This window comes from Electrophorus electricus, chromosome 10 (genome assembly GCF_041902795.1).
Source record: "Electrophorus electricus isolate QZ-2024a chromosome 10, ASM4190279v1, whole genome shotgun sequence".
NCBI lineage: Eukaryota > Metazoa > Chordata > Actinopteri > Gymnotiformes > Gymnotidae > Electrophorus > Electrophorus electricus.
The window spans coordinates 15,203,270-15,221,585 of record NC_137506.1 but is presented as its reverse complement, the minus strand read 5'-3'; the positions used below and the strand labels follow the sequence as shown (position 1 = coordinate 15,221,585).

The 18,316-nt window shown below is 45.1% G+C and overlaps 1 protein-coding gene across 2 annotated transcripts; it reads left to right on the top strand.

Moving 5' to 3' along the window:
• Nucleotides 1–729: 729 nt before the first annotated feature.
• On the top strand, nucleotides 730–18,073 carry ahctf1 (AT hook containing transcription factor 1). Of its 2 annotated transcripts, XM_026999878.3 has the most exons (36): nucleotides 730–933; nucleotides 3,125–3,250; nucleotides 3,436–3,689; nucleotides 3,886–4,066; nucleotides 4,246–4,453; nucleotides 4,595–4,711; nucleotides 4,827–4,911; nucleotides 5,042–5,192; nucleotides 5,282–5,414; nucleotides 6,042–6,223; nucleotides 6,392–6,453; nucleotides 6,546–6,674; nucleotides 6,807–6,897; nucleotides 7,096–7,185; nucleotides 7,264–7,404; nucleotides 7,547–7,651; nucleotides 7,740–7,833; nucleotides 8,761–8,884; nucleotides 8,969–9,025; nucleotides 9,202–9,348; nucleotides 9,739–9,929; nucleotides 10,019–10,163; nucleotides 10,483–10,614; nucleotides 10,700–10,844; nucleotides 11,077–11,227; nucleotides 11,352–11,459; nucleotides 11,542–11,695; nucleotides 11,874–12,092; nucleotides 12,203–13,277; nucleotides 14,255–14,360; nucleotides 14,443–14,543; nucleotides 14,672–14,919; nucleotides 15,019–16,984; nucleotides 17,072–17,178; nucleotides 17,350–17,414; nucleotides 17,517–18,073. In XM_026999878.3, exons 2-36 carry the CDS (start codon nucleotides 3,130–3,132, stop codon nucleotides 17,713–17,715), a joined length of 7,584 nt encoding a protein of 2,527 aa, XP_026855679.3. In that variant the 5' UTR covers nucleotides 730–933; nucleotides 3,125–3,129; the 3' UTR covers nucleotides 17,716–18,073. The 2 variants fall into 2 exon arrangements, with proteins under 2 accessions (XP_026855679.3, XP_081577816.1); XM_081721690.1 differs by lacking the exon at nucleotides 6,546–6,674.
• The last annotated feature ends 243 nt before the right edge of the window (nucleotides 18,074–18,316 follow it).

The following is an 18,316-nucleotide window of genomic DNA, read 5'->3' as shown; positions in this document are numbered from 1 at the left end:
TGAACGCTACACTGTTGAATCGATGTTTTTTATTAAGTTTGTGCTGGTGAAACACAAGTTATTGCTCCTGAAGCTGCCACAAAGGGAAGGATGAAGACTGCCATCCAATGGCCAAAGGGTGAAAGGGAACTATTGGGTTATATACAGTATATTGTGTACTTCACTACGAAACCAGGACAATTCTCCTGGAGAATTCTGAAGTGTTTAAGTTAGCCATTAACCATTAATTTATTTGAAAGATGAATAAGTGAGCACCAAAGGACTTCTCGTTATCTTAACAACTTAACAAAAAAGTAATAGGTCAGAGTATATATGTCATATATATATATATATATATATATATATATATATATATATATATATATATAAACAGGAAGATGGGATGTGGTCATAATAATTATGTGAATTAATTATAATAATTAATTCAAAATAAAATTCAACAGACTCTTCTTAGATACGCAGACGTGGTTTTAGAAGGACATCACAAATAAACAGAACATATCGCCAGCTAAGTTTAATCAAATTAAAATTATTGTTCTGTAGACGAATTATAAATGTTAAGGCTACACATTTTATAACGCAATATTTATCACAAAGGCCAAGTATTCAAGCAGAGACGATGTTAGTTTTGTCGTCTGGTTTATATCCTGGCATAATTTTTAGCCAATTCAATTCTCGCGGTATATTTTCGGGATTTCGTGAAGGCGATTAATGCGCAGTTGTCTTTAGCGCTACAGAAATGGCGCCTGTGTTCAAGTCGTAGTCGGCGGTTGGGGAATTTGTTAGCTAGCCACCTTAATCACACCCGAGTGTACGGAGTGGCTATTTATTGCATAGTTATTCGTCACGGACAAAAAGGTGAAAGAGGATTATGCAAAGACAGGTGCAGTTTACGACGGATTTGATATATTCGCGACTGTGATCACCGTACAGGTAAACACTTGGCTCGCTAACTGTCCAGTAATAGCACAAGTTAGCTAACGACCGTTGGCCCTGTAACACTTAATCTATCGACAGGGAAGACTAGATTAAAGTGTGCGTGTGGTAGTTTTAAGTGCCCGCACATTTCTTGTTTTTGCTTCGAATAATTCCACTGTCATTGAAATGTAGCTTCATCGCTGTGTCAATGTCATGCTTTTGGCGTTAGATAGGTGGTGGGTTAGCTGGCTTTGATGGGTTGTTATCTTAACGCCAGCTTTCGCAGTACCACGCAACGCTGTGGACTCCCGTTAGCTGTTTCTTTTTACTGTAGAAATTCTATATAACTATAATAACATGATGCTGTACATAAAGGCATAGGTTAACCTAGACATCCTGAACGTTGCGTGTTCCATGGCATAGCTGAACCCTTCGTCTCTGTGAAGAAACGCGTGATGACATTTGTCTTTCAGATCTTAATTTGTGTGTTTACCAGCCACGTTCACCTCCTGTTTGATGGGTAGTTAGTTTTGAAGAGCAGTGACTTTTAATCGTCTAACGTCGTTTACCCCAGGTTTTTCATGTGGTAGATGGGAGATATGCGTGTAGTTCACAAAGCCTGTGTCCGCTAGCCAGCTAGATAGCTCGGTTAGCATAGCTATCTTAGCTTGGTGAATAATTACCTCAGTACCGCTAACTTTGAGCATTAGCTTTAGCATATGCTAACACAGCCTGTTCGGGTTAGCATGGCTATCTTATGTAGGTAGGCAGTACTTTGAAACTAATGATATGGCTCTCAAATACGTTGAAATTAAACCACTAACGCTATCTAGCACAAGTCGTCCGCGTATTTGGTGCTAACGTTATAGCTAGGGTCAGACGTTGTAAGATATTTGTTGTAGCTTAAAGGCCTTACATAAGGCCACGCATGCGGTGTGCCAAGGCTTTCATTCCCCCCCCCCCCCCCCGCGATATAAGCAACCCGAACATGTGGTTTTGTGACACTGCAGTTATATCTTAAACTGGAATCATTTGTAAAAAATAAAATTTAGATAGTTAGCTATATTATGTATTTAGCAGAATATAGGGAATGTAAAATACAGCATGTTGGAACATTGCAGGTTACTTGACCTAGTAATTAGTAGAACCTTGTTTTCCCGCACAGCTGCAGACATTGGCCTACACGAGTACTTTAAGTTCTCTGGGCTGCGTTTGAACCGCCTGGCTGTTCATGTGCTGGGGGGCACTATTGCCCCTGGTTGAGGTGTTGTTGATTTATTGGGAAGTTTATAGTATGGTAGTTAGAATTTTATTACACATCTTTGACGTTCTTTTGAATATGCATTTCACTCTTCATTAACGTCTGTTAGTTGGGTTACATGGTTGTTCTATGATACCAAAACTGTTCTATTAAATGTTAACCAAGCGAAAAGGTTGTATTGTGGTAGACACAAGTAGTATGTAGTTCTGACATCCAGACTAGCCTAAATCATTTATGGATTTGCACTAATTCATATTTATACAGAACATGTAAAAGATAACTCTTGCTGTGCTTTAAGTAGTACTTTTCAAATATTAATCTTTTTTTTTTCCTTTTTTTTTTCATAGTATTAGTTTTGAAATGAATAAAAGAACACATGGGGCTTGGAAATATGGGCTAATGCAGATTCCCGTGCTGTTGCTGTGTTAACTGGCACCTCATCACTGACAGCTGCAGTGTTCTGTGCTCTTGCAGCTCTGTTGGGCTATCCTTTCCCAGTGGCCCTCCAATTGGATTAACACACAGAGAAAATAATTTCCATTAGGGATAAGCACAGTATTGCCTATTAATCCTAATTGCAGATTTGGCTTCTGCAAAATGGTGGTTTTGTTGAAAGTTCAGACAAACATTCTCTGACAAATGGGAGAAACTACTTTATGCTCCATTAACAAACTCAGGTGAGAGTTCTGTGAATGATGGATAAGCTCCATTCACATAGCCTGTTATATGTACAGAATATCTGGAATCTGAAGGGTACAGAATCATGCAGCCTCATGTATAACTGTCACGTGCAAGTATCTGCTTGCTGATTTCTTTCGTCAAATTGCAGTTGGATGTTGCGGCCGCAGTTGCTTTCTGTTGACAGTCCAAGCAGCTGAGAAATTGTTAATTTTATTACTGTAAATTGTAGCTAATGCTTATGGGCTTGTGTGTGTGTGTCTCCAGTGAGCATGCGTGACCTGGTAGCTCAAGTCACTAGCAGTTTGCTGCGCTTCCCTGAGGTGACAGTTGAGGCTCTGGGTGAGGATGAGGTTACGCTGGACTCGGTCCTGCATGGGAGATTCACCACTGGTGAGTGGTTCAGTTCCCTCTGGCACAAAGATACACGCACATACACGTGCGCACACACACAAATAAAATTGAAAGAGGAGGACAACTGGACGTGCCTACAGCTAGTCGGGCTTCATTGCAGTTTCCGTGACTGTTGTGAAGTGTGCTGGTGTTCTGTCGCTCATGTTGTGCTGTGTCACGAGCAGGCCGAGGTGGGCTGGCCTGGCTCTCCTGCGGGCCCCAGCTGGAGGTGGTTCACGCAGTGACGGGGGAGCGGCTCTCTGCCTATCGCTTCACGGGGATGGCTGAGCATCCTCCTACTGTCCTGGCAGTGCGGGACTTCAGCTGGCTGAAACGCTGCGGTCTGCTCGTGGGCCTGGAGGAAGAGGAGGGGAGCATGCTGTGTCTGTACGACCTGGGAATCTCCCGTGTGGTCAAGGCCGTCGTCATTCCAGGCAGAGTGAGTTATGTGTTGCTAACAAAGGGGCAGCACTTAATGCAGTCGTGGGTTTTCATCCACACCTGTATCCCAAATATAACTATGTATTAACCTTACATTCGCTGTATCATCCGGATGTCTGCTGTGTGGTGAAAAAACAAAAACAAAACAAAACAAAAAAAACTGAGGTGAACTGTTTAAAAATCCCATTCCACAGATCACAGGCATTGAGCCTCTGGTGAGTTACGGAGGAGCCAGCGCCAGCACCCAGCACCTGCACCAGAGCTTGCGCTGGTTCTTTGGTGTGGCTGCTGTGGTAACGGACATCGGCCACGTTCTGTTGGTGGATCTGTGCCTGGATGATCTGTCCTGCACTCAGACTGAGCTAGAGGCCTCAGGTGAGCTCCCTCTGCTCCCAGCATACCGTTACTGCACTTCTCAGTGTTTTGTGATTCTTCTCAACATGATATTTGACAAACGCATCTTGAGATTTTTCTTTCTCCGAGGGCTGAACTCCTGTTCCTCAAAGCTGTAGTTTAGGGACGTTTGAGTTTATCTCCTCCCATTGTGTTGTCAGATCTTGAGGTGGTGAATAAGTCTCCATCAGAGATCCCTCGTCTGCGGGAGGGCGTGACGCAGCAGGGCCGGCACCTGTGTCTCCAGCTCAGTAGTCCGTCAGGCACCGCAGCAACCAGTCTGCAGTACGTCCCGCGAACCAACCATCTCGCTGTGGGCTTTTCTGATGGCTATTTGCAGCTCTGGAACATGAAAACACTCAAGAAAGAGTAAGTGAGGCTTTGGACATTTAGAAGAGAAGCATGCTACTCAGACCTTTCTTTTGGCATTTTGGTTGATGTTGACACTTGCTCCTATGTGTTTACCTTTCTTTCTCAGACATTTTGTTATTAATCTGTTGATTTCGTTAGATATCACTCACAGCTAGAGGGCGGAAGAGTGCCTGTATATGCCTTCACCTTCCAGGAGCCAGAGAATGACCCCAGAAACTGCTGCTATCTGTGGGCTGTGCAGTCTGCACAAGACCAGTGAGTCCCTCATTGTACTGTCTAGAAGCATGGAGCTTCTGCTGATGTGTGTTTCTCTGCAGTCACAGGGTATTTCTTTCTGTGCTTCATTTAAAAATGCTCTTGTCTTTTGCAGTGAAGGAGACATAGTCAGCCTTCATCTACTGCAGCTGGCATTCGGAGAGAGGAAATGTTTGGCTTCGGGAAAGATTCTGTATGAGGTAGATGACTAACAAAACGCTACTGTAAAGAAACATCATATGAACTGTCTGGACAGTTTGCAATGTAATTGCTTGTAATGGGTGTGGCTGTAGTTACTGGATGGTGGTAGTGATGTTTATGATGTTTCAGGGGCTGGAGTATTGCGAGGAGCGCTATAGCCAGGATCTGAACGGCACCGTATATCCACTACGAGCCCATGCCACCAACACACGCCTGCTGAGCTGTCAGACCATCGAGAAGTACCGCCAGCACCCAGACAGAGAGGACAGCATGAGCGAAGGTTTACCCTCCATGCCCAAGTCAGCAAAAGTTTAATGCCACAGAACCTTGCGGTGCACTTATATTTCTGTTTTTTCCACCCATCATCAGTGGCATCACCTGACACAAGTGTGTCAATATTCAGTTGGCAAGTTAAATCCTACGGACAAGGCCAGCCTTCTACCTTCATCGGCATCTTCGACATTAATCGATGGTACCATGCCCAAATGCCTGACTCGCTGAGGTGAGACTATCTTCAAACCAGATTGACTGTACCTCTGCTGAAACATACAATGTGTGCATCTGCCTAACACCATTGGACAACTTTGCGCAATGGTGGTTTGGCTGTAGTGTTGTTTCAGCTGTTGCAGCATATGAGTGTGAAGTTCCACCCATGAGTGCAGCTCTGTACTGTAGAAGTGTGGTCTTATGTTGCTGCTGGCGGTCTTTGTACTGCAACAGTAGAAAAAACTTCCTCTGGCTGTCTGGACAGCAGAGTCCCTTGCAGTCTTCAAATGCAGACTGAAGACCCATCTATTTGTGGAATATTTAAATGACCATTGATCCTGCACCTTTGTCAAGTGACTGAAACTCTAGTACTTATTGTAAGGGAATTGTTTATCGCACTTATCATTGTCTGAGCTTATGTGTTTTTCACTTCTAGGCATCAACATTGATCCCTGTATTTCAACACTATTTCAATGATGTCTTGAACTCTTAACATACTGTACTGGCTAGGATGCGTTCTATGATTTAAATGACAAAGCACATTTGTAAATGGCTCTGAGTTAGATTGTCTGCAAAATGACAAATGGAGCAGCGTGGTGTGGTGATCTCATGGTGGTGGTCTCTTCCATCACGCTGTGCACAGGGCGGGCGAGTCCCTACGGAACTGTCCATACCTGGCGGTGTGGTCCCTGGACTCTGTGGTGGAGATGACGGCGCCCTGCCCCCTCCTGGACGTGGTGGTGCATGACCGTAGCCTGAGCAGAGGCCTGGCCTACACGTGCCCTCCACCAGAGCAGTTCTTTAGCCCCACCACTTACAACTTTGGCAAGTTTCCACACACTTTTCAGCTGTCTGCATCTCATCTGCATCACTGCACGATAACTGTAGGCCAGAACTACAATTTGATACTACTGTGTCAAAACCAGATATTTCAGCAGCTATCCAACTGATTGGTTTCGGTGAGACACCTTTTATTTTTCTTTTCTCCATTAGATGCAAGCTGTCTGCTTAACTCTGGAATTGTGCACTTAACCTGTGCTGGGTATCAGAAAGAGGTTAGTCTGGGCTTGCTCTTAAAATTTTCAAATCAAAGTGTGAACTGCATGTTTGGAAGGCAAGTTAAAAACCTGTGACTCGCTGGTATTAGACTCTGGGCTACTTGAAGAAGTCCGTGCCAAGCTTGAGCGACGGCATCTCCAGCGGATACTCGCGTTGTCTCATGTCGGGCCTGCTCTCCTCGCGCTTAGCGGACGTGCAGCCCTCTAGTCTTTCTCAGGTCATCACACACGCACACCCCTACTTTCTGGTGTAGCCTAACCCTGTTTAGCACCAGTAGAGGTTTGCCTAGCTGTCACATGGTGTTTGAGATCGAAGTGCTCAGTGTTTTCGTGACTCTGTCACTACATAGGAGGAACAGTTGGACGCCATCCTGATGGCTGCAGTGGAGACGAGCTCTCTGGGAATGATCACTGGCTGCATTAAGCAGTGGACCACTGACGGTGAGGATGGGGGTGGGGGAGCGTCTGCCTTTACATTTAATCTAGTATGAGTCTAATCTCTGCTTCTGTTAGAGTTAGTGCTGGCGCTCCATAGGAAGAGGAAGATCCTTTAATGTGTTTAAGGATCATCTGTGTGTGGAGAAGACCTGTCCCTTGCTACTTTGTCCTGTTACATTCCTGCTGCCTTCTCCCACACAGAGCTGCCCGGCTCTGCAGGGAACCTGCGCTACATCCTGGAGTGGGCCTGGGACAGGGTGGTGCGCACCAAGGAGGAGCTTGATCGCATCTGTGAGTGCTGGTGCTTTTTCGGAGTTGAATCTAAGCATGCTTCTGCTCCTTTCGCTCACGGTCTTCTCCTGTATCTAGGCGCACCACTGTTTGACAGCTCCTCCAACTTCACGGACCCACAGACACTGCAGCTGCTTCAGCATAGCCAGCGGTTACTCTGCAACATCAGCACCATCTTCCACTGCATGCTCAACGAGGCCCAGGAGCTCACGCAAAGAGGTAGTGTAGCCCGCCACTCCTTCATCTTCAGTACATACCACACACACGTTCATTTTCATTTCTGAAGCTGTGGTTGTAAACTACATGGGTGCATAGTCGTGTGTCCTTAAGGTGTGTGCATGACTGGCTGCTTGATTCCTAGGTTTGGTGGACCTGATGAACAAAAGCCTGGTGTCCAGTCTGATCTCCCAGTACGCTCAGGTGGTGCTGTGGTTCTGCCGCACTGGACTTCTCCCCGAGGTCTCGGGTACGCAGACGTGCTGTTTCTCGCTTCCAAATTTAACATGCACGTGGTGTTTTGTTTACTGAAGCCTTTTACTTCTTTTTCCAAACAGATGATGTCCTGCAAATATCGAGGCCCTTTTATAGTTTTTCTGTGATTAAAAATTACTACATAGGCCAACGGGAAGAACTGAAAAGACTTGCAAAGTAAGTCGTCAGAATTCCCATTGTGGCCAGTGGCCTGTTACACCTGTTATTGTTCACGAAATACTGAAACTGGTTTGCAACAGAGGGAGGGCTTGTATATCACAACAATGCACTAAGCTATATGAACAATTAATGTCCTTTTGTGTGGCTATTTATACAACACTTAGTTCTGACCTCACGATCTGATTAGGTGAGAAGCATTGTCATATAACAGCACAGGTTTTTCAAACCAATACAGATGCGTTACTAGATGCCAGCTAGCTTTATGCACCCAACGCTTTGGATATTTGGTGCAAATACTAATGAACACATGGGAAATGAATACAGTGCATGACTTTTATAAAATAGCATTTGACCTGCAGCCCATTTGGTCAGACTCTAAAGGAGACTGTGATGGCAGACAAACATCAAATTTCAAATCTGCCATTAGTTTGTGACAGCAGAACAGTTAAACACGCTGAGGCCACCAATAAGCAAGTGGGGATGATGGATGCCACCCTTTTTTTGTCTGCGCAACGATTATAAGTGTACAAATGAACACTAATAATGCAGTAACACTTTTATCTTGTCCTCATTTTTATTTTGTATTACAAACTAACGTTATTTAGTAGTGCTATGTAAACTGTGGGACTACTTTTGGTGAAAGGATTTGGCAATATTAAAACATTTAACTGCATTTTGGGCTTTTCTTTATTTTGTTGAAAGTAACAGAACACTCAAGGTCTTGTGCTATCGGGCGTAACAACATGGATGTAATTTATACTCAACTGCAGCTCATGCCTGCGACTCAGTCGCAGCCATGGTGGTTTTGGCAATAACACACCCGTTTGGGTTCTGCTGTAAACAGTTACCATGCCATCGATTAGGTGAACTCATAATCTGAGGTTCTGTTTCACAGTGGTTCACATGGTTCTTTGCTGTCATTAGGGAGAAATGGTGTGCAGACTGTCTCATGATTGACGGGCTGGTGACCCAGTGTGGGGAACGTCTTGCAGACCTTTGGAAAAGGGACGAGGGTGGGACGGGGCAGTACCCACCCCCATCTCTTCACGTGAGACTTCAATGCCCAGTGCATTCTGATTTATTTTGAAAGTTTATTTTCCAGAGCTTTGATGGTGTGTCTGTTTTTCTGCAGGCCTTGCTGGACTTGTATCTCCTGGAAAATGTTGATGAATCTGCCAAACATGCAATTGTATCCTATGTTTTCATCACTGACAGGAGAAGCTGTGATTAGATGTCCTTTAGACTTAACATGTACAGGAAAGGAGCGTAATGTTATATGTGCATTGGAAACTCTTAATACTGTGTCAAACATCTGTTTTTAAAATGTGTTTGTGGTGAGTTTTAATACTTAACTGCGCATGCCAGGTTATTTATTTGCTGCTGGACGTCATGTACTCCTTTCCTAATGAGAGCGGTGCATCTGTGGAGTCTTTCCCTACCGCCTTCGCCATTCCTGTTGGCTTGGTGAAACTTGTACAAGGCCTGTGGTTACTAGATCACCATGACCACGAGGTAAGCGACTGCCCCCACTGTTTATGCGCAGTTTCTTATAAAGTGTAGCTAAAATAACAGTAGCAGGTATTTATAGACCATTTAATGCGAGTCTAATAGTCCAAGGGTAATGCCCTTGTTGGTGTCAGTAATCCCTCCCACACAATCTTTATCCAAATTGTGCTTAAACTCCAATCAGTGCATCATAGCAAGCCAAACTAGAAAACTAACCTATTAACTGTAGCCTCCGTTTTATGTTACTAGCAGTCGTGTGTGTGAGTGAGAAGTCAGGCGCAGACTCTTGGATTAAGGAGTGTACTCATTAGAATACTTAGACCATGCCCATACGTTTCTACAACATGCATTCTCTCTCACTCACTCTCTTTATCGCATTCTCTCGCACTCTCTCAGAGCTCTCTGGAGCTTTTGCTCCACCCTACCACCAGTCACTCTCTGTGGCCATGGCAACATGGGCGTGTCCTGCAGGCATTGATGTGTCAAGGCAAGCACAACATAGCACTGCGTTACCTGCATGTGATGAAGCCTTCCATGAGCTCCACCAACCAAGCCAAGCTCTGCCTCTCCGTGCTCCTCCACAACAGGTGTGTAGACACACACACACACACACACACACACTCTCCCTCTGCTCTGGAAAGCACCTCTATAACACTCTTTAAACCCTACACCACAGGTGTATAGTGGAGGGCTTGGCTCTGCTGAGGCAGCATGCTAATAAGCTGAATGTGGAAGAACTGATGCAGTTTCTCTATGAGACATGCCAGGATCTGGACCTAATGAAGGAGCTGCTCAGACTGCCGCTTGGCCCCTCGGAGCAGGTGTGTGAAATATAGCATGGACAGCTGTTAAAGCCACATGTGCGCACGCTTGCTGAAGCGCAGCCTGGACAACTGTTACAGGCCGTGTGTGTGTGTGTGTGTGTGTACGTGTGTACGTGTGTGTGTACGTGTGTGTGTACGTGTGTGTGTACGTGTGTGTGTACGTGTGTGTGTACGTGTGTGTGTGTGTGTGTACACGTACTGGTATTTTGGTTGCAGCTTGCAACCTGGAGAGAGATTAGACCCTTTAAGAAGTAATAGATATTTTGGTGTTATAGAAGGAGGCCTGCACACACTTAAACTCTGTGTGTGTGTGCAGGAGTGCTTGGAGCGGTTCTTGCAGGGCACAGGAGGATTTCAGAACAGAGAGCTCCTCATGGTGCACTATCTCCAGCAGGCCAACTATGTCCCTGCTCTCCAGATCAACCAGACCCTCAAAATGAACCAGGCAGTGAGTCCAAACCACATTGTAATGCACCATTGAGTCATAATAGCTGAAATGTTCAGAAAGAGCACTGAGCTATCTTGTCCTTCAGGCTGATCGAGATCCTAAGATGAAGGAGAGATCGAACACCAGGAACTCCATCCTGAGCCAGTATGGGAAAGTTCTGCCCAGAGCACAGAGAAAGCTAGCCATCGAGCGGGCAAAGCCGTACCACCACACCACCATCCTCAGAGAAGGTGCACTTGATCTTCATGTGTATAGAACCAGTTATCACTTTTTTTTTTATAAAGGAGAGGGCAAAGTACTTTTGCTAGCCAAGCAGGATAAGCCTGCTTGTCAGATGCTGTAAATGTGAAGGTTACTTGTTGTTGTTGTTGTTGTTGTTGTTACTGTAATTGTTTGCCTGTTTCTATAATTGTCCTAATTACTAGAGTTTTGTCATTTTGCCTGTTTTGTGCCATACTATAGTCACAAGGCCTCAGCCCTTATCGACCGTGGCTAAACGATCTGCTACTGAAACTGTTCTGACCAGAGCGGCCTTTATCAAAAGTGTCCTCTCGAAGATTGAGGAAGTTTGGGTTGGCAAGGACTCGCCATCTGAATCGTCCTCTCTGAGAAGGTGTTTTCAGATTGTGTGGTTGGGTGTTCGTTTTTGTCATCTTTGAATTGTGAGAGTGGTGAATTTCCATGGTTTTGATACCGAGAGGTTGCTTTAATTACACCCCACCCCTCCACTCTTTCAGCCCTAGAGAACTGGAGTTGTCGGAGGGTGGTCCACATCCTCCCACCCTTCACGTACCGGAGGCCTTTATCGGAACACCAATCAACATGTTAACCAGTAGGGTGTCGAGGTAAATCTGACTGCATGGTTTCATTCCTTAAGATTCAAAACACCTTTTGTTCTCCTAAATTAAATCTATTTCTTGATTTCAGGCTTCTTGATCTGGTGGTGCAGCCCTCTTTGCAAACATCTCCAGAGATTCATACACAGGGGACCTCACATAGACCCATCACTGCATGGGCTTCCCCCAAGGGTATTACAAAGGCTCCTGAGCTCAGTCTGCTGCAGACGCCACAAGTAGTCAAGGTGCAACCCTGTGCCTCACTTTCCTTTGTCAATGCTTAATTAAACTGGCTGAAAGATGGCTTGTTTCCAAATTGTTGGGCACCAGTTTTTTTCTGTTCTCTCTAATCCACTGGCAGTGCCCATGTCCCTATGTGCTGATTTATGTAATTGACCCCTTGTCCTCTCTTCCTCCACATAGAGGGCCCGAGCGCTGGCTTCATCGGGTCCAGTATTCACTTCCTTCACCCCCCAGTCCATCCTGAGGAGCAGTCTCCGCCCCACTCCTGTGGCCACACCTTCTGTCTCACCTGGTCGATCTGTCACGCCTCCACTACGCCCCAAGGAGAGCCGCATCACCTTCATCGAGGAGACTGGTTCCCCGGACCTGCACAAGAGCTCTGTCCACTGGAGCAATGGGGTAAAACTCTCTGCACTTCATGGAAGTTGGTGTACTGCATTTTTAGAAAGACTACACCCAGTTCCTTATGAAAGTACCGTATGTTGAGTGACTTTGTGTTTCTGTTGTAGCTTGCTGCAAGTAGTGAAATTACACCACTAAAGAGGCCCCCCCGACCACCAGAGGGAGGCTTTAAGGCATGGAGCGAACATGCCGGAGAAGAGCCCAGTCTGACTTTAATGCCTTCCTTAAAAGAGAAAGGGAAACCAGAAAAGACAGGCTCTCAGGGTAGCTTCTTTCTTGGAGAGATCCTGGCAGAGGAGCCAAAACAGATCTTGCCCACACTGCTTCACAGGCACAGTCTGGGGCATGAAACAAGTGCAGGCTCCATTAATTCAGATACAACTCTTGAGTTCCACAATGCTCTTTCTCCTGGAGACCTTGTGAGACAGGCGCTGGAGCTATCCGCGGAAAACAGTGTGGATGCAGAAGTGATTGTTGGACTGCCGCGCACTGCAGAGTCAGCCAAGCCCTCAGCTGATGGTGCTACAGAGGAACTACCTGCTGCTTCTCACCCTGCAGAAGAGCAAGAACCCATCGCAGATGAGAAAATGAACAGTGAGGAGGAATGCACTGGTAAGGCTCATGAACACAGCCCTGAGGTTGAAAGGCAGATGCATACAAATGAAGATGAATTACAACTAGACAAGGACATTACTCTGGAAGAAGGCCATGAACAGCATATGGCTGAAGAATTTGTGCCCTTACTTCAAGTGGAGGAATCTGATTCTCCATCTGTGGCAGCAGTGGTGCTAAATCATAACCCTGAAGTAATCGCAGTATCAACTCATGACCAGGCAAAGAAAAAGAAACTGGAACTGGCTAAGGAAGTAGAGCTAGCAGCACTAGAATCAATCGCTAAGGAGCCAATCGCTGAACCGTCAGAGGAGCCTAATCCTGCACCAGCACAAGCTGTCACTGAAGCCTCCATCAGGAATGAGAGCTCTCCAGAACGGGCACCCAAAGAGTTGAAATCCACATCACAGGAACCAAACAGGGAACCCACAATCATGCCTGAAGAACCAATCAGTGAGTCTCCTGCCACAGACTTGGGCAACCATGAACCTAGAGATGATGGCACCCACCATGACATTGCAGAGACACCACAGACTTCTGAGGAGCTAAAGCATGAACTGGAGACATCAGGTGAGGATTGTTTACACCTGAGACATGGGGGAACCACTTATGGGTGTGGTGTGTGTGTGTGTGTGTGTGTGTGTGTGTGGGGGGGGGGGGGGTTTGTTTTGTTTGTTTGTTTTTTGGGGGGACATTTATTTATTTTTTGTTGTTTTTATAAGGGTCACTGAGGTTTTATGAAATATTACAGGTTCAGTCTCTTTGAAGAATTAGTTTCTGTTTTATCTATTGAAATTACTGAGGAAAGGAAACTTTTTCTTTTAGCTATTCAAAAACCCTGGAGGAAGTGCGATTTACTTGTAGATACGGAATTATAAAGTGCATTCTGGTATTCCTAGTTGTGAACTACACAAGGAATGTAGCCCTTTCCCTTAAAATTAATTTTAAGGGAAATTCCAAATGCGAGGAAGTGAAAACATTCTGCTTAAGGGGACTTCAGACTGTACAGGGAGTTGTAAATGACGATTTATGATTTACGCTGGCACAAAGGTTTACACATCGATAAGTGCGTGTTTTGTCAAGGTCTTCTGGCCAGCTGAAGCAACAAAAACACGAATGTGTCCATGTTTGCTTATGCATGAATGCTATTTAATTTTTTATTTTCTGAAAAGTCAGCTATAAAACGATCTTAACTTTTACCTTATCTAAAGTTATATATTCTGAGGTAAATATTGGCTGTAACAAGCCAAATATTTATTCTACATGCAAAATATAGGGTGGACATTAGGTAGATGCAATTCAGTATATTGTTAGTTCCTTTGTTTGATAATATAGCTAACTGCCCAGGTGTCAAGAGAATCAAATAAATGTGATGTCTATAGTGTCTTCTGCATGATGACATTGCAGGACATTCAGATTAAATTCCTTCAACAGCAGTAACCTTGACCTACCTAAATGTGATTAGTGTTTAGGGAATACATAGGCATTTCTTAAGGACCCTCTGGAATGGAATGCAGCTATTCACTAATGAGAATCTTTACTTGCAGATCTGGATGACTTTGTGGAGCGCCATTTATTTGATAATGATCTGTCCCCACCACTTACCCGTTCTGGCATTAAAGAGCAATCAGAAATCTGGGCCTCCTTTAACAGGTAAAATAAATGATCGTGTCATCTTGGTTTTGCCTGTTGTTCCGATGGAGATGCATATCAACTCACATCCTCATTCCCCCAGGAATTCAGTTTGTGAGTCCGAGCCAGTGGCTGTGGATGCACCTGCTCCGGACACGCACACATCAGTCACCTCCTCGGAAGCTGCGACCTCAGAGTCTCACTGTGAGCAGTTCACTCAGAAATCTTCAAACTGTGTTGCAGAAACTATTTGGTTTTGTTCCATTTTATTGGAAATTTCCTTTGAGAAGGCAAAAGAAGAAAACTGAAACTCTCTCCATGTTCCCACATAGCTGTAGTCAGCCTAAACAGTGAAGAGCTCTCCAGTTCTGAGTCTGATGAGTCTGGTGCAGAGGAAAATGAAGAGGAGGAAGACTCTGGTAGTGAAGTGGAGATTATAGAGGAAGTCGAAGGTAACAGCCGGCAGCAGCTCCCACCTACACCTGTCCTTTATCTCCAAGATCTGCCACATGACGAGCAGTACCTCCAAGAGCAGAGTGCAGCTGTGCTGTCCCTGGTCGCCCCTCATACACAGCTAAAGGTCAGTCATTTACCCTAGTGGTCCTCCATGTGGTGGTTTGAGTTATTTGTCTTTGGCTGCCTACTATTACTTCATCCTATTAGTTTTCTGACCCTGCAGGTGATGGATGGTGTTGTGGAAGAGGAGGAGGGAGAGGTAGTAGTGGTGGGATTGGAACCTGCAAACCTGGGTGAAGAAGCAGATGGGCCTGTGTGCTACACTGAACTTAAGCCCTCCACCACACTGCTTGTTCCTCTTGAGCTAGCTGGTGACCATCAAGAGCTTCTGGCTGGAGGAGCATTGCAGGCTCTTGGGGGCAAGCTAGAGGAAGCACTGCCTGGTAGCTGCAATACCTTCTCTCTCATGCTGGATGCAGATGGTGGTGGTGGTGGTGGTGATGATGATGATGAAGAAGAAGAAGAACCAGTTGCTTCAGAACCGAACCCTGAACACCCTTTAATTCACCAGAACACTAAACAGCCTGAAGATGTGGAAAGCCCACCAGTGGCTAAAACAGATGTACCCTCCTTAGAGCCTGTGGGACAAGTTCCTGATGACCAGCTGATGGAGGAATTACCATCAGCAAAGTTTGAGGATGTGTCTTTGGGTGTACCATGTGCTGCCAATGCTGACAAACCAGCTAAGGGCCCTCATCCTGAGGAGAGACAGCCTGAGCAGATGAAAGTGGATCAACTGCACACGACCGCATTTGAGCCTCCTGTTGAAAGGGTGCCCTGTGTGCATCTGGACGACAGACGTGAGGAGGCAGACTCTTCAGCGCCTTTGTCTCACAAGGAAGTGGTTGACGAAAGAAAAGCGGCAGGAGAGACTCTTTACAAAAGCCCCATGCCTCACAGAGAGGTTAAGCTTGAAGATGGTGACCTTCCCAAAGCAAATAAAGATGTGGTTTTTGTGGCTGAAGACCTAGTGTCTGCTGCTAGTACAGTTCAAAGTTCAGCATCCTGGGATGCAGAATTTAAATCTTTTAAAACCTCAAAGGCTTGTGAGTCCCCCTCAAAAGATGCGTTGTCAAACGCTGAAACAAATAAGGAAGAAACTGTCGCCAAGGTCAAACAAACAGAGCTGGTAGATTCCATGGTTCCTTCTACACCAAGACGTGTCACAAGGAGCAGGATGCAGCTGCAGGACTCTCAAGTCCCTGTTACCCCCAGGAGAAGTGCCCGAAAGGTTGATCTTGAATTGCAAAATGAGGAGGAGATCCTCTCAACCAAAGCCTCCAAGCCCTCAGCTTCAGCACGCAGGACTCCACAGAAAGCCACTCGAAGGAAGAGCTCTCTCAGATCCAGGACCACAAATGTGGCCGGTGAAGTCCAGCCAGTGGAGGCATTGCTCATCAATGATATGATTATGCCACAGACCAGACAGAGTGCAAGGAAAAAGCCCAGGGTCTCTAACTCTCCAGATTCTGAGGCTCCTGTGGATGGAGATGCAGTGCCACTAGCTGGACCTCCTCCAAGTCCCAGCAGGGTGACACGCAAGTCTCGCAGAGGGTTTAGCTTGGCACTTGAAAGTTTCCAGCAGGAAGCAGTGGAGGGCACAGTTGTTCTGCAGCCACCTGTAGCTACCCCAACAAGGAACAAGAGGAAGACCAGAGGTAGCACAGTGGAAAAAGCTAACATCACCTTGGTGGTTGACGATGCTCAGCTACAGAATGTTTCAAGACGACTCACCCGGAGCCAGCTCTGGAACCATGAGAAGGAGCCTGAGAGAGAACCGACACCCGTTTTGGGCACACCTCTGCACACAGAGTCTGTGAATCCATTGGCTAATGCCTTGATGGAGAGGCTGAAACATGAGGGAGCCAAAAAAGAAAGCATTGCTGCTGTTACAGAAATAGCCCGTGCCAAGAGGAGAACTACCAAATCTGCAGTATCCTCTGCAGAAAGTAACAGTCAGAATGTAGGTGTTGAGGGGTCACAGGAGCTGGAATCTACTGAAATTCAGGGGACCATGAAGAGGTCAACTGCATCTGTTAGACGAACACGGGCGAGCAAGGTGCACAAACCTGACATCTCCCTTGATGGGGACTCCTTAGTTTTTTCATCCAGTCTGCAAAGAACAAAAGGTAGGGTGTGTGTGTGTGGGTGTGGTGTTTTAATGCTATTGTTTGGATACTTTTTAATCAAGGATTGGTCATTTGTTCATCATGCAGGAAGGAAAAAGGAATCTACTGTTAAGGTGGACAGTGCTGTTTTGGATGCATTATCACCACCTGTCACACGAACAAGACATGCAGCTTCTGTTACTGACCGCGTGGAGGTAAAGAGCCAAGTGAAGTTTTACAACACCAGTCTGTGCAGTTTCTGTATAGCAACTTTTAATTATTTTTACTTTCATGCAAGTGTAAGCACATGTAAATCTTGAAGTGCCCCTTTTACATTCTAGTTCCTCTTACATGCTACTTTCCACTTCTGTCCATTTGTTTTAAAGGACAAGATTCCACCAGATGTTGCAACAGAAGTTGAAAAGATCAAAATGAGAAAGAGAGCCACCCGGTAAGCGTTCCTTATTGTTCCACCCATTTCCTGTTTTTAGGCAAATAATTTACTGAATGTTGTACATGTGAAAGTTATTATGTACTACTTCATGTCTAACAGGACAAAAGTATCGTCTAAACCTGCACCACCCATAGAGATTGATCTCCTGTCCCCATTGGCCAGTCCTGCTGAGGCAGTCACAAGGACTCTAAAGAGGGAAGAGGAGAAGGACGTGCCCACCCTTAAGATGAACCTCAGGCGCAAACGTGTGATGGAGGGCATTTTCCCCAGACCAGTTACACGAAGGAAGAAGCTCTGACATGGACCGTCCATATAATTTCTAATCTCTTTGGTTGGACTCAAGTAGAGGAGTTTGCTAGTCTCTGATTTCATGATTTTTGGCTATACCATACATATATTTTTCCCCCCCCTTTCCTTTTATCAATATTTTGCTGCCTGCTGTTTTCTAATTAAGGTAACAAATAATAGAAAATGTTTTGGAAAATAAAGATAATTTGGGAGATGGAAATAATTTTATATAAATTATGTTTACAGTATGGAGCACTGAGGGACTTGAAAACCAAAAAGATGTCTTAGTTTTTAAATGTGCATTTCTACCAGTTCACACAAATGTAAATAGTCTTTTAGGTATGTTAAATAAAATTTGATACTTGTGATTTTGTTGCTTATTTCTGTAAGCATGCTCTGGGCTTGAGGTTTGTTTCATCTGTTGGACTACTTGGAAAAGTAGTTCCTCTTTGTTTATAGTGACATGGGGTGAGTCATAGCAAGTGTTTAATAGGAATTGGATGAATGCATGAAAGCTTTGGTGTAATGATTAATTAATTACCAGTGAACTTTAATGGTTCTTAGTTTCTTCATGTCCAACAGAATAATTTTCAAGTAATATCTCGAGTTCC